The 26,274-nt window shown below is 42.2% G+C and overlaps 2 protein-coding genes across 2 annotated transcripts; one reads left to right on the top strand and one right to left on the bottom strand.

The window, feature by feature from the left end:
• Window positions 1-152: 152 nt before the first annotated feature.
• Window positions 153-15,202, top strand: ckmt2a (creatine kinase, mitochondrial 2a (sarcomeric)). The gene is made up of 10 exons (XM_048234649.1): window positions 153-268; window positions 2,233-2,403; window positions 3,620-3,818; window positions 4,006-4,101; window positions 4,586-4,807; window positions 6,848-6,933; window positions 8,265-8,388; window positions 14,042-14,176; window positions 14,568-14,693; window positions 14,964-15,202. Exons 2-10 carry the CDS (start codon window positions 2,255-2,257, stop codon window positions 15,078-15,080), a joined length of 1,254 nt encoding a protein of 417 aa, XP_048090606.1. The 5' UTR covers window positions 153-268; window positions 2,233-2,254; the 3' UTR covers window positions 15,081-15,202.
• Window positions 15,203-20,681: 5,479 nt separating this feature from the next.
• Window positions 20,682-24,956, bottom strand: ube2l3a (ubiquitin-conjugating enzyme E2L 3a). Its single transcript, XM_048235443.1, has 4 exons — window positions 24,872-24,956; window positions 23,482-23,577; window positions 23,162-23,348; window positions 20,682-21,779 (listed from the first exon to the last, which is right to left on the bottom strand). The coding sequence occupies exons 1-4, from the start codon at window positions 24,896-24,898 to the stop codon at window positions 21,625-21,627; spliced, it is 465 nt and encodes a 154-aa protein (XP_048091400.1). The 5' UTR covers window positions 24,899-24,956; the 3' UTR covers window positions 20,682-21,624.
• Window positions 24,957-26,274: the final 1,318 nt, after the last annotated feature.

The raw sequence follows: 26,274 nt of genomic DNA, 5'->3' as shown, positions 1-26,274 counted from the left end.
GTCATGGAGGAGGGGGCAGCAGAGGCCTAGCATGAGGGGGCAGGTTGGGGGCAGGTGGCCAGACCAAAGCTAGATAGGGGGGCTCAAGGACACCTTGGACAACCAGAAGGGGGGTCACACCATTTGAGTTGAGGCTTTAGAGGCAGCCGATTGGCCAGTGTGGTGTAGTTTAATCTGATGGAGGGGGCGGGATTTCAAGGCTCCTCAAGCCAAGTGCAGGTTTTGGGAGAGAGTCACACAGCAGGGAGAGACAGCGTCGTCTTGACAGGTAGGAGTCACTCGCTCTCACTTACTCAGCCTCAGCTGTTGTCTCACTAACACCCAGACTCTTTTAACATGATCTTAAACTGACAGACAAACTAAATGCTTGACTCAGTGGTACTTATTTCCTTGTAAACTCCCCACCTAGTTTCTAATTAGGACATTTTTGTGAACTGTTGTGCTTTCACTGTATAATCTATAATGTGTACTGGTTTTGGCACCTGCAAAGATGTGCATGATTTGAAATATCAGAATGACATTCAGTGTTAAAGAACTGTTGTGTATTCAAGGTTTTGCATATGGCACCTAAATTGTTAATATATCAAGTCATAAAATGTACAATAGGAATTTGTCCTTGCTATCGATATCCTCTAATAATATAAACAAAGCTGAAATCCATTATTCTTACTCCTCCTTCACATCTAATGTTATAGCCTAATCTCTTAGAGTGAGGTCCAGTAATCCAGAGAACCCAAAGCCATAGATCTTAAATCATTGCAAAGCTCAAGACGAACCACCTGTTCACTCACGTCACCCCGCCGGGTTTCGAGGCACAGTGCAATTTCCACTGAATCTGCAAGCGGTGAGACAGTCAGCTGGACTCCACGCTGGACTCGCTCACGTAGGCTACTCCCCACCCCATGTTTTGGCTGGAGGTTCTGCTCACCCTGCACATGTGACCCATTCAGAATGTCACGGCAGGGCAGTAGAACTAAAGGTGTGGAGGGCAGTGTGTATGGGGGGCTTATATGCCAACAGAGACGTGTGTCCACAATCTTAAATTAGTAGACTGGGTCTAGTTACAGTGTGAGATTCAAAGTGTTCTGGCATTCAGTCATCTGCACATAATCACGCAACTGAACTTCAAAAGGGGAGATGTCAAAGGAAGTGTCAAGTGAAATGGAAAGGTTCTATTGGAGAGAGGGAGAGCTCATTTTTGTTATCAGACCTAGTTGGTTAGGATATGTCTTAGGATATTGCACATGAGGTTCAGTATTTAAATTACTGCTTTTTATATACAGGGATTCTTGAAGGATATGACCAAATGTGACTGACTGCGGACAATCTTTTAGGTAGAGGTCAAATAGGACAGTGGGGTTAACTGAGAGCTTACCATTCAGTGAGACTCAAACCTTTCACATGTATCATTAGCTTACATGAAAACGTGTCACTTTAAGTGTCACTTAAAGATCAAACAGGCATCCCTCTGGCTGACATGCGGGAAGGTCCATAGCAAGTGGCCAGTTTACTCATCAACAGGTTATCAGTTATGGAGCTGTAGGTGCATTGGGGCAGCCGTGGCCCACTGGTTAGCACTCTGGACTTGTAACCGGAGGGTTTGCCGGTTCGAACCCCGACCAGTGAGCCGCGGCTGAAGTGCCCTTGAGCAAGGCACCTAACCCTCACCGCTCCCCGAGCGCCGCTGTGGTTGCAGGCAGCTCACTGCGCCGAGATTAGTGTGTGCTTCACCTCACTGTGTGCTGAGTTTCACTAATTCATGGATTGGGTTAAATGCAGAGACCAAATTTCCCTCACGGGATCAAAAGAGTATACATACTATACTATACTATACATTTGTAGAGCTCAGGTGAGGTCTTCAGCTGACACGTGTGGGAGCATTACAGCCAAGCTGACCTAGTGGCATGGGCAGAAGGACAGTCATGTGACTGGAGTTCTCTTTTAGGGAATGAGAGCATTCAAGTAGAGTGCCCTGTGCGTGACCCCTAGGGCAAGATGAAAGATGTAGAATACGACCTCTGTCTATTGACAGATCATTCAAGACTGCTACATGTTTTTAGTGAGAAAGTGGGATGAAAAATGACAATCCTTTCATGCTATCAATCTTAGCAAGATGTTAACAAAACGAAGACCATGGTTTCTCTTCTAAGAACTCACACATTCTTCTTGTATTGTATAACTCAATTAAAGTATTGTTTTTTTTTTAACATACCCTCTCTTTGGTATTTCCAGTTGAAATCCCTGACTTGTAACCATGGCATCGACTTTCACCAAGATGTTGAGTGGTCGCAACACAGCTGTGTTGCTGGCCAGCCTTGGCGTTGGCACTGCTGCAACTGGCTACATGCTGAGTGACAATGCAGCTTTGTCTGCCAGAGACCGGTCAAAGCTATACCCACCAAGGTGACAGAAACACACACAGACACACACACATTTGTACCTATGGTAACTACTCAGCTAAGTATACACACCCATACACCATGGTTTATATGGTTGACAGATAAACACTCTCATTGAAACGTGTGTAATCTCACTTTGAGATTTATTGTACACAGTGATCAGTTGCATGTACAGTAGTTTCCTTTCTTTGAGTACGGACAGACGCTCCATTTGGGTTCCCATTAACTTGCACTGAGTGTAAGAGTAACAGAAAAACAGAGACGGGAGGAGGGAGGGAGAGAGAGAGAGAGAGAGAGAGAGAGAGAGAGAGAGAGAGAGAGAGAGAGAGAGAGAGAAGCAGAGTGTAGAGGGAAAGAGATTGCCAGATTAATTTGATACTCTCTCGAGTTTCACTGGTCATCAGGCCTGGAAAAACTTGGCTGTCACTGCAGTATAACTGAGTCAAAGGTGACGAGAGGTGGGAAGAGGAAACCTAAGGAGCTTAGACTACAGGGGGCCAGTGACCTCCTGCAACCTCCTCCATATACTCCCACAGCCACCAGACAAAAGATCAGCAAAGATCAGATCAGCAGTACAGTACACCCATAAGCCTCTAGCTCAGGTGGGAGAGAGAGAGAGAGAGAGAGAGAGAGAGATCTGGAAATAGATCTAATAACCCCCCTTCTCAGTTTAAACTGATCACTGATAGGCACTGTCCCCAAGGTCAAAGAATCTTTAGCTTCTTACATAGGTACAGTAGGCTACATACAGTATGCGCTGGTCTGGTGTATTCAAAGGATTCAAGGATTCAAAGGATTCAGATAATGAAGATGGTCTCAGGTTTGAGGCTCAAAGAAGCTTGGGTTAGAGATCAAAGAAAACAAAGATAATTAAATAAGTCTATTTGTCCATGTTTTAAATCTATATTGCAGTGGCTATGAACGTTTTTTTCTAGGTTTCTTTTTTGGCCAAAACAGCTCTAAAGCATTTAACTGATGGGAGCAGCTGAAAGGAGTTGTGAGGAATCCTTTAAATGTATCGCTCTACAGACATTGTAACCATACATATTTAAATTTACTTGCTTTGAATTATGTTGTGTGTGTGTGGTAATGTCAATACATTATATAAAATACTACAACATTCTCAACAAAGATATTTTCAAAGTCTAGACTTAATCTTGGACAGCCACTTTACACAGCTCATAACAATAAAGCTTTTCATGATTTATTTTCCCCCAAAGCGCTGACTTCCCAGATCTCCGTAAACACAATAACTGCATGGCAAGTGCCCTTACCCCAGCCATCTATGCCAAACTGAGGGACAAAAAGACCCCTGGCAACTGGACCCTGGACCAGTGCATCCAGACTGGAGTGGACAATCCTGGGCATCCCTTCATTAAGACCGTTGGCATGGTAGCAGGGGATGAGGAAAGCTATGAGGTACAGAGGACAACATGAAAGAACATTTCAACACTGGGAAATGAAAGCACAATACTTAGTAATATTAATTCAGCCAATAAACGTAGCAGAGCATAAGACTCGTCATAATGACTAGCATCCTAGTTCCATTGCTGTTTGTCCCGTTCCCACCCCTCACAGATGTTTTTTCTGTGTTGCATTTCCCCAGGTGTTTGCTGATATTTTTGACCCAATCATTTTGGACAGACACAACGGCTACAACCCCAAGACCATGAAACACCCCACGGACCTGGATTCCTCCAAGGTTGCTGTTCTGCCTCTCCATCTCCATTCCATCACACTTTTACATTTACATTTACATTTACATTTACGTGTATTCACTTAGCAAACGCTTTCATCCAAAGAGACTTACAAAAATGAGGAATTAACATTCAAGCTACAGTCCAGAGGAGACCTTGGGTAGCAATTACAGTAATACTGCATCAATCAATAGTATTGCTAGAGGATGAGAGTGCAGACAGACAAGAACTAGTCCAAGTGTAGTAGAAGACAGTAGTACATAGAGGAAGAAAGATAGATAGATAGATAGATAGATAGATACTTTATTGATCCTCAAGGAGAAATTTATGAAAAGAAGAAGGAAGAGAACTTATACTTATACTTACTACTTAAGAGAAGTAGGAAAAGGACACAAAACATCAACGTTCTCTCATTTTCTCCTCCTTCCTCATGTCATCACATCTTTATACTATTCTTTCTCTTTCGTCTCCTTGTGACCCCTTCAACAGCTCACCAATGGCGTGTTTGATGACCGCTACGTGCTCTCTTCTCGTGTGCGCACCGGGCGCAGTATCCGCGGCCTCAGCCTTCCCCCCGCGTGTACGCGTGCCGAGCGGCGGGAGGTAGAGCGCGTCGTGGTCACTGCCCTGTCTGGCCTCAAGGGGGACCTTGCCGGCCGCTACTACAGCCTGGGCGACATGACAGAGGCAGAACAGCAGAGACTAATTGACGTGAGTAGCTCACAGGCAGTGCATAGCAATGACAGAGAAGTCAAACCAACGTGTAGGTTTTTGAACATTCTAAGTTCCGCAACAATTGAAGGTTCTAAAATTCTATGTTGAATTTAGTGAACCCAGATATTCTTTAGAACGTTCATTTCTCAACATTCCCGTCACACCAGTGTGACGGTACTCCTTTAAGGGTTAAGAGAGAGTGACTTTTATGCTGAGCCCATATGCATTTCAGTCAAGGCTAGCATCATCTCTAAGAGGGGAGTAAGGAAGAGCATCAATAGTTATACCACTGATTCAATTATCCAGCAAACATGATGCTCATTGTAAAGGATCTAATGTATGCTTGTCCCTGGTGTGTTTCTAAAGCAATGTAGGAAATGTGTAGAGTTATAGCTACAACGTGGGGACATGCTTGCAGTCATGGTTTAGAAAGGAGGAGGTGACTGACATCAAATCGCATCGCATCGCACCGCACCGCACCACATCACATCACATCACACCACACCACACCACACCACATCACACCACATCACATCACACCACATCATGCCTTCACTCTATTGCTTGACTGCCCATCACATGCTGCCGTGGCTCAGGAGCACTTCCTGTTTGATAAGCCCGTCTCTCCGCTGCTGTTGTCAGCTGGGATGGCCAGGGACTGGCCTGATGCCCGTGGAATCTGGTAGGAGAAATAGCCAGACAGACCCCATAGGAGATAGACTAGAGGCCAAGAGCCCAAGTTAGACTGTAGTGTAGTTTCCACACTATGTCCAAACCCCCTCCATATCCATCAGTGTGTCTCCCCCCTTTCCTGGCATATTTGGTTCTCCAGACCTACAGAGGTAATGATTCTAATAAGTTTGTTAGTTAACCATACCAACAGCTCAACAGTCTGCTGATTCTTTCTCTGCTCTCTAGAGAATCTAAAGCATTGTATTGGTAATTGATGTTCATGAAGTCTATCAATTATTCTTGTTTCTGAACAAAAACACTGGAGACAACTTAATGATTTCCTCAAGGCCTTTCCACTATGTGCCATCTAACATACTAAGCCTTTTCATATCTCATAATAGCACCACAACATGTTTTGTATTTTCTTCAATATACCAAACTCTAAATGAAAAATTGAGCTACTAGAACTTTCCTGAAACTACATCAGCTCCTCCTACATCAACTACATCTTCCTCCCCCACCTCCCCTCCTCCTCTCTTCCTCCCCCTCCTCCTCTTCTCTTCCTCCCCACCTCCTGGGTCTTCCCCCCCCCCACCCCTCTTTTTCCTCCTCCCTTCCTCCCCTCCCTCTTCCTCCCCTCCTCTCCCTCCCCTCTTCCTCCCCCCCCCCCTCTCCCCTCCTCCTCCCCCTCCCTCTCTTCCTCCCCCTCCTCTTCCTCCCCCTCCCTCTTCTCCCCCTCCTCCTCTTCCTCCCCCTCCCTCTCTTTCTCCGTCCCTCCCCCTCCCCCCTCTCTTCCTCCTCCTCCTCCTCTTCCTCCCCCTCCCCTCTCTTCCCCCCACCTCCTCTCTTCCTCCCCCTCTTCCTCCTCCTCCTCCTCCTCCTCTTCCTCCCCCACCTCCTCCTCTCTCCTCCTCTCCCCCCCCCTCCCTCTTCCTCCTCCCTCCTCTTCCTCCCCCCTCCCCTCTCTTCCTCCCCCTCCCTCTTCCTCCCCCTCCCCTCTCTTCCTCCCCTCCTCCCCTCCCTCCCCTCTCTTCCTCCTCCTCCCTCCTCCTCTTCCTCCCCCCCCTCCTCCCTCTCTTCCTCCTCCTCCTCCTCTCTTCCTCCCCCCTCCCTCCCTCTCTTCCTCCCCCCACCTCCTCCCTCCTCTCTTCCTCCCTCCCCCCCTCCTCTCTTCCTCCCTCCTCCCCCACCTCCTCTCTTCCTCCTCCTCCTCCTCCTCTCTTCCTCCTCCCTCCTCCTCTCTTCCTCCCTCCTCCCTCCACCTCCTCTCTTCCTCCTCCCCCTCCTCCTCTCTTCCTCCCCCACCTCCTCTCTTCCTCCTCCTCCTCCTCTCTTCCTCCCCCCACCTTATACCTGATCATGTAGGACCACTTCCTCTTCGACAAACCCGTGTCCCCTTTGCTGACCTGCGCAGGAATGGCCCGTGACTGGCCTGATGCCAGGGGTATCTGGTAGGGACACTAGACCATTGCGTCAACAAATGGGCATTTTGCCCAATCTGCATGTGTGCTGTGTGTACTGCTTTCTAACATGGTTCTGCATGGCTCTCTGTTAGATAACAGAGCACAGAGCACAAAACCAATCGGAGATTGGACTGAAACATTTAAGGCTTGAATTTCATTAAGCCAGATTACATAGCTTACTGCTGTAAGGATAAACATCTGACAGAACTAGCTACAAGTTTCATCTTAATTAGATGCTTTTACTTACACAAATGACCCTTGGCAAGCTGTGCACATTGCTTGCAGTGATGGGCAAAATGTAATGAGCAAAGCTACAAGCTACTCTATAAGATACTTTCAAAGGAGAAAATTTCATATAGATCTCCGATTCTCGAGGTCACGAGTACTGTCATTACGAAAACAATCGGTTTTACTTAGCTTGAGTTTCTGCAGCCAATAATTAGAGCTTCCAGGCAGCTACAGTGCATGTTCATGAGCCCCCATGTTCATGCCCCCAGAGTGTAGCGCTGTAGCTGCAGTACTAACAGTACTCGAGACCTCGAGAAACAGAGATCTATGAAAAATTGATGGATTTCTCCTTTTAAGGTACATTTAAGATACATTTTGTAAGTAGCTTGCCCATCACTGCATTTGCTTGTGTGAGTCAATTCAGGACAGGCACTCTGAGGTGTCGTTATACATGCAGCTATGAACGCCAAATAAGTTGCCTTGTGGGTGTGAGGAAATAGAATTAGATTAGAACTGAATTCCTGGCATACTTGTTCTCTATAGTAGATTCCTAGGGTGGATAGTGATACAGCATTTGGATTTGTACCACCGGCAGCTGAATGACTTGGAACATACAGTATAAGGGTTGCCCCCTTTTATGTGTAAGATGCCACCACTATAAATAAATATCACATTGCACTGTATTGCACTTCTCTTTCTTATATATTCTTTTTTATGTCAGTGCAAGGCACCTTCAATTACGTCTGTGTTTGAAACAATGGCATAGAAAAAAAACTGCCTTGCCACGAGTATTATGACATATGAAGAGTTAAAAACAATTAAGTCCATCTTTACAAATGTGAAAAATGTGCATGTTGTTTTTATTGTCAATTCCAGGTTGTTCCTATCAAACTGTCATTTGGTTGTTTTTAATTAAGTAAAATAAATCAAATCAACACAACCCAACAACCGTTTGACTGATATCAAGTTAAACATTTTTTAAAAAGTTCTATAAATTCATCAAAAATGGACTTAACTGTTTTTGCGTCTCAACCCTTCACACATTCCACTCCTCCTTCTCACCATCACTTTCTGAACTGTCTGGCCTCCAGGCACAACAACACCAAGACTTTCCTCATCTGGATCAATGAGGAGGACCACACCCGCGTCATCTCCATGGAGAAGGGAGGCAACATGAAGAGAGTGTTCGACAGGTTCTGCAATGGACTCAAACAGGTGATGTTTGACAAGCATTTTATTAAGACAACTGACAATTTAAGTCAAGGTCCATCTGAAAACCCAGTGAATAGCATTACAGAGGAAGGAGAGGGGCAGTGCCGATTCTAGACATTTTTAACAAGGGTGGCACTAGTGAGGCACTGATTAATTAATTAATTAAGGGTGGCATGAGGCAAAACATCCAGATAAACAGAAACAGGCTCAAGATGTGAAATTAGCACAAATACATTAGGGAAACCAGATGCAAACACCATACTCATAAATTGAAGAAAACACAAATACCTTACAAAAAAACACAAATACCTTACTCTCACATAAATTGAAGAAAACACAAATACCTTACAAAAAAGCACAAATACCTTACTCTCACATAAAATGTCTGTATTTGAATAAAATGTAATACAAACATATTAAAGTTAATCTTTAAATCTAAGTTGTCTGTTACTGGGCTATGCTGTTCTAAAACAAATTCCATCATGGGGACATTAAAATATAATCAATTTTATTATATTACTGTAAATGAAGATATACAAAATATACTCATCCAAGACATTTCCCCCACTCTATGGCCATCTATTTCTGTAGGTGTTACAATAATTTGACCTGCTTTTTTGTCTATTTGTTTATTTTCTCAAGAAACTTGAGGTTGGTATGAAGGAGTGTATTAGCATTATGTGAGCAATTTCATCTTCCTGAATCTCAATATTATGATCACAACAAGTCTGGGCAAAATTATTATGACCTGGCAAAGGCAGCGGTCGGGTCATATAGGTTTAGTCAGATTTTTTTTTTTTTTTTTTGCCCAAATTTCCGTCCAATGATTCCCGGGACACTGAAAGACCGGGGTACCGCTAAACTTGGTGGGCATGTAACCCCACATGGATAGCATGGAACCATCGTTTTTCGTTTTGATCTGTAGCCCCCGCTGGACTGGACCCCTAAAGGAGGGTAGGGGGCAGACACAGTTTTCTGTGAATATCTCAAAACCGTAGGGTTTAGGAGGACCATTTTTTTGGTATGTTGATCTCAAGGGGCCATGTCAACCCATTCCATAACCACTCATTTCATGTATAGCGCCACCTAGTTAAACACAAAAAGTAAAAATGAGGTGTTGTAATTGAAGGTATCTGTGACCTAACATAGTCAAAACTGCACGAAATTGGAAGTGTAGGATCATTATGACACCCTCTGTATGCACGCCAAGTTTTGTGGAATTCCGTTCATGGGGGGCCTTACAATAAAATAATTTATGTGTACATTTAGTGACGTACACCAACAAGGATTTCCGGGACACTGAAAGACCGGGTACACAAAACTTGGTGGGCATGTACCCCCCACATGGATAGCATGGAACCATCATTTTTCGTTTTGATCTGTAGCCCCCCGCTGGACTGGACCCCGAAAGGAGGGTAGGGCAGACACAGTTCTCTGTGAATATCTTGAGAACTGTAGGGCCTAGGATGACCAATTTTTTCCATTATGTTTGCCTCCAGGGGTCATGTTAACCCATTCCATGTGCACACATGTGCATAAACAGATACACAAGCACACACATACATTTACAGTAATCATCATTATGACACATACTCACACAGTAGACATATATGCGCATGCATGCACATGCACAAAACACACATCATGAGGCAAACACACAAGCACGCACATACACACACACACACACACCCACACACATAAACATAAACTTGTACACGCGACACATGCACACAATTCAAGAATTTTTCCCGTCATCTACTTCCTGAATTTTTGGTCATTGATACCCGGGACACCGAACCACCGGGGTACATGAAATTTGGTGGGTATGTAGCCCCACTAGACTTTTACGGAAAAATGTCATTTCGTCCCCGGGGATTGATAGCAGCACTGTTTGTATCTTTCGACTGTCATTTATTACACATGCTACAAAAATCATTCTGTGCAATGGAAGATTTACCAACGTTACACCGGTCTGATACAGTTTTGACTATACATGCGTGACTGAGACGCCTGTTTATTTTGTTTTAAGTGCGTGCAGGGTGTGAGAGGGGAATCATGTGCTTTGATTCCAGCTTGGTAGTTGTAGTCTGTGAAATTAAAAAGCACGTGTGTGTGAAGTATCCAAGCAATGACACCTTCATTTCATTATGGCTGCTTTAGCAACACACCTTAAGCTATAGTAGGTCCCATTTAGAAGTGGCTACTTCATTGGCTTTCCTTGACTCATGGAGCTGCGTGAATGTTATTACAACTTTTCGCCCGCGATATGGCAGTTTAAGTCCGCTTGATACTGTAAAGGCGAAGCCATTGGTTTCAAAGGAGATGTTATTTGTGTAAGCCAGCATAGCCTATTGACAATTTATGTTGTAAATAGGCCTACCTTATAATCCTACCTGTAGCTTAGGGAAGCTAACAGCTTTCTATTAGGATCTAGTTTGTTAGTTACCGTTTTGTCATAACTCCCTGATGCATTTTGCATTTAGAATAGCCAAGCGTGTATATCTCAATCGGAAAATGAAACAATATCGGTGCCTATGGACTAGGCTGGGTGAACCCAGCCTGATCTGCCCGCTATTTATTTTTGATTTCTTAAAAGATTGAGCTTGGTCTGATGAAAGCCAGACTAGCCATGGACCTCAGTTACACAATGCAAGGGAACATGAATCAGCCTATATTTGCACAAACAATAACGGACAAAAGCTCTTCAACTTTGGCCCGTTAAAATGCAGTCTAGCGACGCATTTCATCAAGGCCCATTTGGACATGTCAGTTATTTGCACCACTGGGTAGATGTAAAACAGCATTTCGTTTCAGACTACTGTTACTTAATTTGTGCATTAACAATAACGTTTCAGACTACTGTTACTTAATTTGTGCATTGACAATAAAGTATTACATGAACTAAAGATGACTAAAATCTTATGTAGAAGAAGAAACATTCACAAAAAATCCATCCATCATGACCTTTGTTTTTCATAGCTGTTGAAAACGGCATGGAACTGACAGAGATGTTTTTGTTAATAAATACATAACAAATAAATAAATAAATAACATTATGCTGATACCTTTTGCTTTTCCCAAATACAATGTAGCCTACAGGTGTAAGTGACCTTTCATCAATCCAGTTGCAATGGATGAACTGTGATGAACTGCCCTACTTGTGCTTGTTTAGAGATTTTAAAGGTTTTATAACAATGCTACATCTTCTTTGGCTATTCTACGATCTATTCACCTTTTCAGCACCAGTAGGCTACTTTCTGTGCAGCCGCACACACACACTCAGGCATGCCAAGCAAGCATACACAAAAGTTTCAAGAGTGGGGGATGGAGTAAAATATGGAGACAAATTGAAGTGTGATTTATTTTCGCGGAACGGATGTACAGGACTGAGCGGCGGTCATATTTTGTACCGCTATGCGGTACATCTAGTTAATTAAATTTTCACGTGGGGTAACTTGTTGCAGGGCAACCATAACCGGTTCCATGTCTTCCGATTAGATGATTAATCATCAGTTTCTTGAGAACTTTAAAGTTCTCAAGAAACTTGAGGTTGGTATGAAGTATGGTATTAGCCTGGCGGGCCATCCTATATCATTTAAATGTATAGTCTGGAATCGAACCATTCACCTTGCTTAATCCAAGGGGCGGGCAGAGAATCGTCTTTCAAACTGCCTAGGCATGCAATAGGCCAGCGCCACGACCATATCCGGATCCGGTCGGCAAAGCGGCAAATACATCCTTCTTGAAAGGAATGACTTAAGTGCATTGTGTTGCTCAACTTTCAAAAGAAAAGCACAAGTCCAACTCCTCCAAAGTTGGCCTTAACGCCGATTCAAACAACCGCTCTTCGTTCGCCATAGCCACCTTCCTTGTTGTTCACCGTCGCTTGGGACTGTCGTTATCCTGTTAAGCCCGCCTTAAGACTCTCTAACAAAATAGGCTGTGATTGGATGGCGTCCACGGCGTCAGCCAATAGAAATCCCTATGGTTTGATACTAGACGTACAGGCTGAGCAAATTAATTTGCTGCCGCTAGGGTGCGTCTAGATTTCTAGTTTGCTAGTATGGTATGGTATTGTGTACTGTATGTGAGCAAACATTGTGCACGTTGCACATGGTGCAACTTCTTGCAGGGCAACCACATAACCGGTTCCATGTGTTTGAATTGGATGACTTCCATGTGTTTGAATTGGATGACTAAAGTTCTCAAGAAACTTATCTGCCTGAATCTCAATATTCTTATCACAACAACTCTGGGCAAATTACAAGTCAGCACCAGTGCTGCATTCATTGTTTTGCACTTTTACAATCACATCACCAAAAGTAGGTTATTGGTTTTACCAAAAGAATTTGGCACTGTTTTTAAACTACAAACCTATAAAGTATTTTGATACAAAATATGATGCCATTTTTTCCCAACTAAATAAAATAAAAATGACAACATACTATTTTGTATTTTACATACATGTATCAGACATACTGCCTATCCCTGGCTGTTGGCTGCAGCAACTCAAGCTAGGTAGTACTGATTGTTTTGTGTTTGTTTTGTGTTTATGTTAGTTTTGATCCAATTTGACAGCTTTGCTATGTTGCCCACCCAAAATTTCTACCAGCCCACCCAAATATAGTAGCCTAGCCTAGGTTAGAACCAGCCCTGCCCTGCATGGAGACATATTTTACGATAATAATAGTAAATTAGCAAAACTTTAGGTTTTTGTTAACGGAATCTCCCGACCCTCATTCATCTATTTGCGCAATAGCCCACATTCTGCCTTTAATCCAGCAAGTAAAATAAATGTTTTTTTTTTTTAAAGCTGTCATCGTCATAGGCACGATATTTAGGCTACCTCTGTTAAGCCTACACAAAGTTGCGTATTAAGGAATATTTCCTGATCGGGGAAACCTTTCGTTCCGCAGTTCAATTGTGCCGCTGGCCAATAAAGGCAAGCGTGTTTGCCACTTACATTTCTGACGTCTGACACTTTACACTGCTGCAAGTGCATCAAGAAAGGTCCCGCCTTACACCATGTTAATGGCCAATCGTAGACTAGGATTTGGGGTGGCACCTAGGGTCGAATCTCAAGGGTGGCCTGTGCCACCCGGAGCCACCCCTTTGGCTCCGCCCCTGGAGAGGGGATTTAACACATAAACATGTTTCTATTAATCTTTGGCTTTGGGGCTGCCAGTATAACTACCAACCAGCATATAGCATATATTATTAATCAATGGACAGATATGCCTTGAAGCATATGAAAGAGTGAGTGTTTTTAGATAGAAGTCCATATGAGCTGATTTATTTCTTCTATCATTGAGAGTGAGCTATGAATTCCTGTCACTGTAGATAAGTGAACTATTAGCTTGCAGGGAAGAGAGTGAGTCGTATATTTCAATAATTTGAATCGTATAAAATCAGATCACAAGTCGTCAGTTCTAAATACACGTGGCTCATTCACTCCCTCACTCTCCACCTCCATAATTGCCGCCGTGCATCACCCAGGTGGGTGCTACACATTGTGAGGTCCCCCCTTCCATGTGAAGCACTTTGAGTGTCGAGAATGTAACGTGTTGTTGTTGTTGTTGTTGTTGTTGGAAAGAACCATCACAAACTGGCCTATAATGTGTGCATGTTAATTCTGTGCACCGTTATGATGGTGTAGGTGGAGCATCTTATCCAGGAGCGTGGCTGGGAGTTCATGTGGAACAAGCGTCTGGGCTACATCCTCACCTGCCCCTCCAACCTGGGCACCGGCCTGAGGGCAGGTGTGCACGTCAAACTGCCCAAACTCAGCAAGGTGAGTACAGGCCACGCCTGACCCACCCACCTACCAGTCCACCGGGAAATGTTCCAAAATGTCAGCAGATGTTCAGCAGACTGAAAGGTTTATAAAACAAAGGCTACGCAAAAGTGTAGTGATTTTACACAAAAGTTTATTTCTGTACAGTTTACCATTACAGTTTATTTCTATGTGTCCAATTTCTGTACATGGGTTTAGGTTAGAATAGTAAAGACAGTCGCACTTCAAAATCACTCTTTTGGTCTTTTAATATTCTTTCTCAGTAGCAGCACTAGTTATAAATGTTGCGACCATTATGCCTTCATCAGTGTATGTCCGTGAGTTTAAAGATAATGTGAGGTGATGGGATGTGCACTGATAGTGCTGGTCTGTTCGTGTCCTCCACTAGGACCCCCGCTTTAACAAGATCCTGGAGAACCTGCGTCTGCAGAAGCGCGGCACCGGTGGCGTGGACACAGCTGCTGTGGGTGACACCTTTGACATCTCAAACAACGACCGCCTTGGCATATCTGAGGTGAGGACCTGGCCTGCCACACACACACACACACACACACACACACACACACACACACACACATACTTGAATGTATTGGTGACCACAATTTCATCCTCACCGCCAACACACCTTTAGAGGTGATGTGAGCAATTCAGATAAATATCATGATTGCTGACCTTTAAGAGCTGAGACCTGAGAGCACATGATGCTCAGAGTTAAATAAGTGGGTTCAGGCCCACAGAAATGTTAAGTCCACTGTATATCCACTATTGTATTTGCCTTGGACAGGTCGAGCTGGTTCAAGCGGTCGTCGATGGTGTCAACTACCTGATTGAATGCGAAAAGCGCCTGGAAAAAGGCCAGGACATCAAAGTTCCGGCTCCCGTCTCTCATTTCAAGAAGTGAGGTTACATTCCCTGATCCTGAGAGAAAGTGTGGGCTCAGCACAGCCGGGAGACCAAAGCTCTCCTTCTACCACCACTGCACAGAAGGTCTTACATGTACAAAAAATAAACCTTTTAAAAGAATCAACAAATGTCATCCTTCTCTTGAATTAATTATGGTTCAACAAATGGCAGCAAGCTCAGTAGTTAATCATGACTATGCCTTACAACAATGTGGATTATTATACGTGAGGGAGGTTTGAAAAACAAAAAGATAGCTAACTTAAGACAGTAGCCTAGACTCTTAAAAAATGTGTTGAAAACAACACAACTTGTTTTTATCACAACTCTATGTCCAGATAGGGACACCACAGTTTGTGTTGTTTCCAATACATTGCTTTTATTATTCGTTTCAAGATTGTAGACAATATGTGTTGAAAATAGCACAACTTGTGTTGTTTTTTAACACATCTCTATCAGATAGGGACAACACAGTTTGTCTTGTTTCCAACACACTGCTTTTTTTATTCGTTTCAAGATTGTACACAGTATGTGTTGAAAATCACACAACTTGTGTTGTTTTTTACACATCTCTGTTTATGTCCAGATAGATCCACATTAATTGTGCGTAAAAAGTGCGTAGCTTTGTCAAAGTCTAAGTCTGCTTTATTGTCAATTTCTTCACATGTCAAGACATACAAAGAGATCGAAATTACGTTTTCCACTATCCCACGGTGGAGACAAGACATATTTTACCAATTAAGTCCACAGACAAACATAACATTCAAGTAAACAATATAAAAAGTAAATAAGAAGGCACATACAATGAAGAAATAAGAGCAGCAAAATTTGGGTTGAAATTGTGCAATTGCATTCAGTAGACAGTCAATATAATAGTGCAAAAGTCAGGCCAATAAATGGCTGAGGTAGTTCTGTTTGACCTAAGTATGCAAGTGGCATAGTGGTGCAAGTTATGTAAGAGCAGCAGAAGTGTGTTCAGAAGTATTTTCAGGACAACAGGACAACAACAACAAGTTGCAAAGTGTGCAAGTGTACAAGTGGAGTAGTGCAAGTGGAGTAGTGCAAGGCAGCCATTGTAGGTCCAAAGTCCAGGATGTTATGTAGCTGAGGGTGGAGGGAGGAGAGGTGGGCACTATGGTGAAACTGGCTACAGCACACATACCACATTCAGGCTCTAGTGCCCACAGAGACCCAGGTTCCAGTCCGACCCGTGTTATTTCCCAATCCCACCCAATCTCTCTCTCCCTCTCTCCCATCCGCATCCCGTCAGTCTGTCGTATTAAAGGCAAAAAAAAGGCAGTATATGTTGTTGCTCGCAGGCCGACTTCTGGAATCAGCTTTTCCCACCCCACTGCCCTCACCAGCCTCTCTTTCACTGATCTGGGCACAGCTCACGTGGCACCCAAAAAATTAAGCTAATCACATTATATTATATTACATTACATTTAACCAAAAGCGACATAGTGCCCACCAAAGCTATGCACTTAAAATTAATGTGGATCTATCTGGACATAAACAGAGATGTGTAAAAAACAACACAAGTTGTGCTATTTTCAACACATACTGCGTATAATCTTGAAACGAATAACAAAAGCAGTGTGTTGGAAACAACACAAACGGTGTTGTCCCTATCTGATAGAGATGTGTTAAAAAACAACAGAAGTTGTTCTATTTTCAACACATTTTGTCTACAATCTTGAAACGAATAATAAAAGCAATGTATTGGAAACAACTCCCCCACGAGGGAAACAATCATGGTAGAATGCGGTAAGGACAAGTTAATTCAACTTCCACAGACAAGTGTCAGTTATAGTTGTTATAGTCAGGTATAGTTTGGCAGTGCTACGAGGAATAAAACACATATAGAACACATGACATCAGAAATGTTTTTCCAGGGGCACGGCTATCACAACATGGAAAGCCAGTGCCAGCCTCTTAGTGTCACTCAAGCCTATAGTCAGCCACCAACAAGGCACAGTGCAGTCCCTCTATAGCCCACACTGGGCCCCACAGCCTATGGACCCTTTCAAGAGAGTTCCATTATCAGCATCATAGTTGGCCCCACAAGACTTCCTTTTTAACATTCCATATGTTATCTTAATGCAGAGGAAGTAGATTGGGGCCCAAATAGAACGTTCAAGCATTGTTTTTGTTTTTATTGTTGAAAGGGTCCATAATGGGCTTAAATGCGGCAACAGTCATCAAAGCCCTGGGAGAGAGAGATGAGCAGGACCATTGGGGCAGGCCCACTTCTACACAAGCAAACTTGCTGACCCTGAAATAACACTGGGTGAATTGATGTGTTGAATTCAGTGCGCCACCCGCTGGGAGTTCCATGCCCCTCACTTCTAGACGAAAGCACAATGACAATTGTGACAAATGTCTTAGGCGGTGTCCAGCATCATTTCCTTAATTTAAATAATTCACTTGCCACTGATATTTGTGACATGTGACATGTGACATGTTGTTTAGTTTTTTTTCATTAGAGGGCGGTTTTGTATTTGTTTTCGCCAAGAGAAGGCAGTCATTTCCTTTTATTGTATTTGTTTTCATTAGGAGAAGACAGTCATTTCCTTTTATTGTAGTTAGCTATGGTCATATCCCTTCTGAAACTACACACAAAACAAAACTACATTTGAGGAGCAGAAAGACTTCTTGCATATTGACACTCCTGTAGAGATTTGTTGCAGCCCTGATATAGTACTTGCTTTATCAAATGTCATTGTAGAAAAAATAAAGTTAATATGGATATTGGGTTAAAACTAACTACTAAAGTGCCCTATATGTGAAAGTATACTGAATTAGAGATGGTTGTATACTGAATTAGAGATGGTTGGAGAGATTGGGTTAGTGTGTATCTAAAGCAACCTGGAGCAGGGTGGGGCAGTGACAGTGGCTGATATATTGGCACTGTGTGTGAGTGTGTGCATGTTTGCAGTTTGCGCATCGATCACCTGAAACCAAAACCGGGTAGTATTTTTAGAGCTCCTGGACCACTGGCACGAGAGAACCATCTGATTGTAAAGTCGTGTAGCATGGAAGTACCCTATCCTTTTCAACTCCACATAGAATGAACACTCTATATATCAAGGCAACAGCATACAGGGTTTCACCATGTTTGAAGTAAGTGGTGGGCAGTAGTGTAGTGGCTGAGGAACTTGGCTAGCAAGTTGTGGGTTTGTGTCCCAGCTGCTACTGTGGTGCCCTTGAACCAGTTAACCCTGAGTTGCTCCAGAGAGACTGTCCCTGTAATTGACATCTGTAAGTCACTTTGGATAAAGATATGTATGTCGGTCTTTCTCACCATCCATTCATGACTGGAGTTTTTAACTAATGCCCCCCACTCAAAAGACTAGACATCTTTTCAAGAATCTTTCCCAAATTTTGTCAAAGCTTTTTTGGTGTAACGAGGCCATATGCAGCTAAAATCCCTTCTTCATGCTCCTCTGAATTACCATCCAGGACACAGGCTCTGTGCCAGTACAGTGAACTCTGCCATCTTGTGGTAGTCAAGAGCACAAATAAACACAGATAGTGCCTTTAACAAGTGTTCACTCCCTTGGATATTTTCCCCTTTTATTGCTTTTGTGAGTAGAGTCATGGTTTGTATGTAAATCCCATAAAAGGAAGGTCTTACACATTTCTGTTGAAAGACAAAACTTCAAGATTAAAATTGGCACATTTTGCATCAGTGAAAAAAAGGCCCTCGGGTTCTTGCAGGAAATGTGAAGAAGCCATCGCCATAACCTCACAACTTAACCAAAAGCATCATGATGATCAGACCTATATAATTTAGTCAGTGGAGATGATTCCTTATGTTGTTTTGGTTATGAAATCAAGTACATGAAACAATGAATCTCCCAAAAAATATGCATTAAAATGTCAGGCTTGAACTAAGGCTGTTTATGATGCCCTTGGTAGTTTACTAGTTTAAGCTGTTTCTCTCATTGCTTGCTTGGACAAGCCAAGAGATATGTTTTCATGACCTGTTTAGGCCACGGTCTCAGTGCTTCGTGTACACTGTAGTAATGATCTCTAATTTAGTTATATTAATTGTCTCTGTGTTCAAAACAACCTTTCCCACAAAACAAACTCTACCCAGAAAACCAGCTGGTACTAGTTTTGTGCCCCACCAAACAGGTTTTACCGACTCAATGTGTCAGTGTTAAAATACGTATGGATTGCTTGGTATGCTCTTCAGAAAAAAATTTGGTATGGGTTCTTTGACCACACTGACAATCACATTAGGATAAAAGTTCTTTAAACCACTGGTATTCATAGTCGCACTGAAGGCTTTGTTGAAGAGAACAAGCTATCCAAGCAAAAAACTACTGTTCAAAAATGTTGCTATGTTGCTGTACATTGAATAACATTCTTTATCTGGAGCATAACCTTAGTGAGCTGCCAAAGTGTAGGCAATGAGGAAATCTCAGCAGTGCAAGATGGCACAGACAAACTCAATGACTCACGTCTGGTATGAGTAATTTTATTATTTGACCATATTGTCCTCTGGGCGTTTCGATCTTTCCCTTTTGCTGAGGTCCATGGTCACGCGCAATGCACACAGCTAGAGGAGGCAGCTTTTGGTCTGTGCTGACCAGCAGATTGAGGTAATATTGGTGTTTGACTCTTTGAGTGAACCACACAGCATTTCTACGGACAGCTTCACAGGACAGCGTGTGACAGAGGGAGACCTCTTAAGGTCATTTGAGGCCAAAACACTTATGATCTCAATCCCTCTCATTACGACATGTATGTACAGCACGTGTGTATGTGTGTCTTTTCCACAATTGCCTCGTCCCAATTCTTCATTCGGTCAAACAAAATTTATATTTCCTCCCTTTTTATAAGTATGGATTGTTAATTTAGTGCTCATGCATTGGTCTGGTTTACTGGGTTAGTTTGATAAATATTGCTGTTAAATGAAAGGTCAAGTCACCTCTTTGTGACAGCTAACAAACAATTTCTTACTGTTGGCTTGTCTGAGAATCGTGTCAAAATATTAGTATTCTATAAGACTGCATCCTGTCATTTTGCAGTATGTTGAACACCGATCTGAAACTGCAACTAGGTTACCACAAATTATCTCTGGTCACAAACATCTCGGTGTTTCCCTAACTTCTCCCAATGACTGTGTTCATATTCACACATTTTCTTCTATGTATTTGTCCCCAAGGGAACAGTACTCTAATAAATATTTAATAACTAATGTTAAAAAAACTCATATACATCAGACACGACCTGCTATGAAGTTCAAATTAGTTTTATGAAATGCCCCGGCAGTGTTTGATGACTGTACTTTGAAAGTTATCTGTACATGTGACTAACATTAAAGATAAAAACAGGAACTGCCACAGTAAGACTATTGATTCAGCAGTATAGGTAAGCCTCGGCCCCTTTTCCTCCATTAGATCTTTTTTTTTTTTTTTAAGGAAATAATTCACGTATCTGGCAGACTCTAAACTGCCTAAACGGAGAGGAAAGGTAAGCATGATGTTAGACACTCCAACTACAGTAACAATAAATACAACAGGGTAGGCACATAGGGGAAATCCTACAATGTCTTGTGTTATATATATAATCACACTCACAAATGTATTTTGTTTTTCTTTCTTATTTTTTTTTATCTTAAACATTGTATCAGTAACAGTGATTACACTGTATTTTTGAATAATCATTGCTTTACAAACTGAAGTTATGGAGAACATAACACACAGTTCCACATAGTACAGTGCAACCTAGGCCAAAACATAAATGAAAAGAAATCTGAAAATAAAAAGAAATATAAAAGAAACCTTTATGACACCCATCAACGCTTTGCCATGACGGTGGGTGTCTGCAACGTAATCACTGGATTTCAGTTTTCACAAAAGATTGGTGGGTCCGGACAGAGTGAGAGAAAGAAAAGAAAGGAACTTTTTTTTTTTTAACATTACCTCACCACGGGATTCCCGCTCGAAAAACAGTCAAAGCTCTCTGCCCAGTGCATGTATGTGTGTGAGAGAAAGAGAGAGACAGAAGAAGGGTAGAGAGAGTGAAAGAGAGGGAGAGGGGAGAGGAGAGAGAGAGAGAGAGAGAGAAAAAGAAAGACGGAGAACAAAGTACACTATTCTGAGCAAAAGAACTATTTAAAGTGAACCACCACTGCCCCCATTTTTTTTTTCCTTTTAACATTTCCTCTCAAGACCTAAGCTTTCTACAGCGGCCCTACAGTTGGAGATATTTTTCCTCTTTATTTCATTTAAGAAATCAGTGTAAAGTCGGAAACGGCAAACAAGCTAATGCTGAGAAGTGAATCCTGCTAAGATTGGTGGACACCTGTTGGGATAGAGGGGCCTTTAACAGGAAGTGGAAAGGTGATGGGCAAGGCTCCAGGCTGCTGCTGCTTAACAGCTGAGTATTCTGAGTGAGATGAGAGAACGGGTGGTGTCGTGGGGTGGATGAGGGGTTGTTTTGGGGCGTGGGGGTTCGGGGAGTGAGTGTGGTGGTGGTGGTGGTGGTAGTGGAAGGGATGTTATACAGTGAGGAGTGAAACTGCTGCATTGTTAGTCCATAGGCCTCTTCTCGCCATGTTTCTTTGTAAACTCCTCGGCATTCTTAAAGAATTTTTTCCGGTCCTTTGAGTACTCCTCTGCAAGGTCCGCCCTGAGGGGATGTTCTGGCTGGGGGTCATTGACCAGTGCAATCAGAGACTGGATCACTATGGAGGACAAGAGAAAATTAAATCAGAGGCAAGTTCTGGTTATTTACCACCACTGGATCATCTTGGTGCGCCAAAGAATCACTTGGATGTCTTGAACTTGAATAGCACATGGATGGGTGAAATGTACAGATATTAATTGCTCTAAATTCACAAGAGTCCAATTTAAAATCCTGCTGCCCACATAACACATAAAGATTAACCGGAGTCAAATTCCTTGATTGTTTACGCAAACCTGACCAATACAGCTGATTCTGATATAGGCCCAACATAATAATGCTCCAGCCCACCTCACTGGCCTGTTGGAAAATTACACCCCAGTCACTGCAACCCTCCTCCGCAGGTCTACTCGAATACCAAACATGAACCCCAACACCATAGGAGAAAGACCACTCACTCCCGTAAGCTCTGAAATTCACTTCTCCATTATCAGGCACTGTGAATACATTGCAGACTTTAAAATAAAATGTATTATTACTATCATCAATATTAAATCTAGTCATCTTGTGCAACATATATTTTAAATTTTAGGAATGTATACATGGGACGGTGGCAGCGTAGTGGCTAACGAGCTGGGCTAGCATGCAGTAGCCATATAAGTTAAATTCCTAGCTTCCACCATTGTGCCCTCAAGCAAAGCACCACGTCCTAATAGGATCCGAGCGAGTGACTGTCTTGTATGTCTGTCTACACTGAATTAATTAAATATGCCCTTCTATTGCCTCATATCTCTCATTCAAAATAGCAGATCAACGTGAGCGACAGAGAGAAAATAGAAACCGGGCGTCCGACAAAAGTTCTGTCAAAACATTGCGTTATATCGCGCTGCTCACATCGCTTGCAGTCAGGACACTCCAAATGAAAACAATGTAATTAAACAGATTTTTATTACTAATGTTCGCTCGCATCGCGTCCTGTTAGGACATGGTGTAATATAATTGACGTAATAAGTTGGTTTGGATAAAAGTGTAAAAAGCTAGATGAATAAATGTAAATGTACATTTGTATGAAATTACATGTGTATGAAATGTGCACCTGCTCTTGGGCCTGTTTAGATGAGGCATTGCTGCCCGCTTCACACAGTCACCTGATTTTAGAAACCAACCAACGGCGGAATCTGACAATAACAACAGAACATGGAGGGACACACAAAGTATGTCCAGAAAGGATTTTCCCTCCTCAAAATCCCAGCAACTGAAAACTATGACGTCTTTTACAATATGACGTCTTTTACACTTTTCGTAAGGCATGTAATCTTCACAAATAAAATGTGTGTGAAATGACAACCCATCTCTAGTTGTATCTAACTGCCTATAACCTTTCCTTTTAATATGCAATATTAACATAATATAGAAAAGTGCAAAGAATAATAATTGCAGTACCTTGGTCAGTTTTGGTGGCTGGTTTCCAGTTTTCGGGACTTATTACTGGCAGGCACACCTGTCCCTTCTCATCGATGTTGGGGTGGTAAATCTTTGTTTTGAATGTGATTTTCGGCGGTTTGAAGGGATATTCTGCAGGGAATATTATCTCGATCCGGAATGCTCCTTTGTCATATGGGGGGTTGTCCTTCAACAAAAGAATATAAATCATGTCATATGGAAAGGGGTTAGTAGAGTATAGATCAAAAGATTAACTGTATCAATTGTGTCCAATATTTAGAACACTAACAGCTAGTAAACATGTTTAAACATGCACTTACTGGAACAATGAGACCTTGCCAAGTCAAAATGTTTGATTCATCAACTTGGATGTTGCGGAAGTTTTTCATTCCAGACTTGCGAATTTCGTCAAGTTCCTGTCAAACAAGTGAGCAAGATGATTATTCACCCATTAGTGTAGATATCATTTACAACTTCTATTGTAGGACATTACTAAATCTGGGTATTCAAGTCAATAAACTTATCAAACATTTAAGTAGATGAACCATTCCCAATTATTTATATTGGCTGATAGAGTTAACTGGATTAGTCATTAGGCCTAACTTGCAGCCAATCCATTAAAATTTAATTAGTCAATATCTTCCTTCAAAAAACATTTTAAGACAAACCATCATTAACTCTGGTTCATCAAAAACAATAATGCAACTAACTACTAAAGGCACATTTGTTCGTGGGAAGGCCTACGTCAAGCAACATTATGTGTCGCCCTGGTCCATTCAACAACTTCGGATTTCGGCTACATTAATTGCCTCAATGGCTGCCGGTTACATTACAACAGAGTTGGCTAAGAAACTGATCATCTTCATAGACATTGCGTTAGCTAGATACCAGGAGGATAACAAAACAACCTGATTTGCTTTGAAAGGGTCATGAACGTGACGCGGCAAAACATGTAACTGGGTGTGACGTCTAAAACGTTTATAGAGATTTCACATTCGCTTAGATGAGCTTCAAATGGTTTCGTTTTGTCAACTTTGTAGTTAGCTTGGCAAGCTAACGATGGTTAAGGGATACAGGAACAGTAGGTAAACTGGAATGTGAGCGCCACAAAATCAACTTTGTCTTACGTTTCCATTACACATAGATCTCTGATAACGACATAAGGGGTTGTACCGGCATGTCCGGCAACAGGACCAACCGCTGCTTAAGTTGATGCTAGCGAACTAGCTAACAACACCGCTAAACTGCTCAACCGCAGGGCGATGTCTGACAAACAAAGCTTGTCATTTCATGGCTTGTGAAGAATGTAGCTAGCTACATATCATTTCAGAGTGTAGGGACAAAGTGCAACTAATACAATATCTCCCTAAAGAAACGTCACACCTCATACAAATTTCCTGTTTCCTCATACTGGCCTTGTGATATACCGGTTACCGGCTACAGAAACAAGCCCTGGCAAACAGTCAGCTAACCAAACCTTAGCCTTCTTGCTAGCTAGCTAGTTAGGAAGTTGCGTTAGCAAATGTTAGCTAACTAGCTTGATTGTTTCATCATAAACGTTTTCACTAAATTTACAACAGTTAGAGGTAGATTGTATACAACTTTAGAGGATTAAACTTTAACCAACATTGTTGTTCCACTGTTACCGTCGTTGTTTGTATCTGAACGTAACAAGCGTTTATATTATCCATAACTGATCAAGAGATTTACCTTGTGCAGCCTTCTGCTTGCCGCCATCTTGGATTTACTGCGTACTCCCACAATACACAGCGAAATCCATCAGGCCAGCTAGTAGCCTTTGCCTCCATACCTTATTCATTCATACTCATTAGTATATGATTGTCATATGAAAATCTGTAATTGCATATTTATACAACTACAGAATTTACTAAAAATACCTGGCCACCTTAATGCAGACTCGATGAAAAACAGCTGATTTAGGCTACCTGTTGTGAGGAGTGACCCTGTATTTTGTCCCATTCCAGCAAAATAATCTCCTTCTTTCTGTCCTTATTTCTTTCAGCATTTAAGGTAACATATAAGACTACTTATATTAATATATATTGTTTGAATAGGCTACCATATTGCTTAGACTGTCTTGAAACATTAGGCTACAATTTCATAGATTATTTAACTAATGTGTTGTAATGAAAACAACGTTCAACGTAGCCCTTGCCGTGTTAGCTACTTTTAATTGCTGAAGATGTAGGCTATATCTAAACATAACTCAGAAAATTGGCCAACAAGTTCTGGGCAGCTCTCAGACGGCCTATTGATATTCAGGGATGATCCTGGGCATCCCTAAATATCAATATGGGCGCGATCAGACAGGGCGTAGAGTAAAACGCGAGGTGCACTATGGTGTAAGTTGGACTTGTTCAAGTCTGCCAAAATGCTAGACGCAGCAAGCGGTAGTTGCCAAATAGCCAACAAACACAGAAGATGCGCTGCAACCAGCGTCCGTCTTATCCATAGGTCTTATCGCGACCTATTCACCTTGCATCCACCAAGGGGCGTTATAGTTTGTGTTTGGTGTATTCTAATGGTACCACTTCTGGAGGACTATCATCTTCAAGGTTGATAGCGCATGCATCTAGGTGACGTAGGCAGATAGGCAAAGGAAAATAAAGTTTTAAACTTTTAAAACATAAAGTAAAGAAATGTTTTTTTTTCTTTTGGGATATAGGCTAATATGGCTATGATGGTGAAGTTTACAAAAATGAAGACAACGTAGGCCTAGACCCTTTACCTATGCCAGTCTGAACAAAGTATGTCGAAGAAATGTTTATAAAAAAGCGATGTCTAATTTACATTTTAGTTCGGCATTAATCCTCACATTACATTGATAACCAGTTAGCCTAGGCCTACTTCATGTTCTGGCTGGGCAAATTATGGGGAATAAGCAAAATACTGCTGCTGTTGTATTAGGTCTTATGAAAAGTAGCCGAGTTTTGGGTTAAACATGCAACTGGCCGAACCTGTATTGAGTTACCTGCATACCATCAATGGTTTGTGAATGGTATTAAAGTGGCTATATGTTAGGCTAGTATTGGCCTACGGTTTCACTTAAAAGATATTACGCACACATGTAATTGCTGGTGATTGTTACGCTA

Source organism: Alosa alosa, chromosome 23 (assembly GCF_017589495.1).
Source record: "Alosa alosa isolate M-15738 ecotype Scorff River chromosome 23, AALO_Geno_1.1, whole genome shotgun sequence".
Lineage (NCBI taxonomy): Eukaryota > Metazoa > Chordata > Actinopteri > Clupeiformes > Clupeidae > Alosa > Alosa alosa.
This window is presented reverse-complemented; position numbering and strand designations above follow the sequence as displayed.

Coding starts and splice junctions, on each gene's coding strand:
- ckmt2a (XM_048234649.1), top strand. CDS start 2,255: ATGGCATCGACTTTCACCAAGATGTTGAGTGGTCGCAACACAGCTGTG. Junction 2,404..3,619: donor TCAAAGCTATACCCACCAAG/GTGACAGAAACA, acceptor TTTCCCCCAAAG/CGCTGACTTCCCAGATCTCC. Junction 8,389..14,041: donor TCTGCAATGGACTCAAACAG/GTGATGTTTGAC, acceptor ATGATGGTGTAG/GTGGAGCATCTTATCCAGGA.
- ube2l3a (XM_048235443.1), bottom strand. CDS start 24,898: ATGGCGGCAAGCAGAAGGCTGCACAAG. Junction 23,349..23,481: donor GGCAAGGTCTCATTGTTCCA/GTAAGTGCATGT, acceptor CTTTTGTTGAAG/GACAACCCCCCATATGACAA. Junction 21,780..23,161: donor AGCCACCAAAACTGACCAAG/GTACTGCAATTA, acceptor TGTCCTCCATAG/TGATCCAGTCTCTGATTGCA.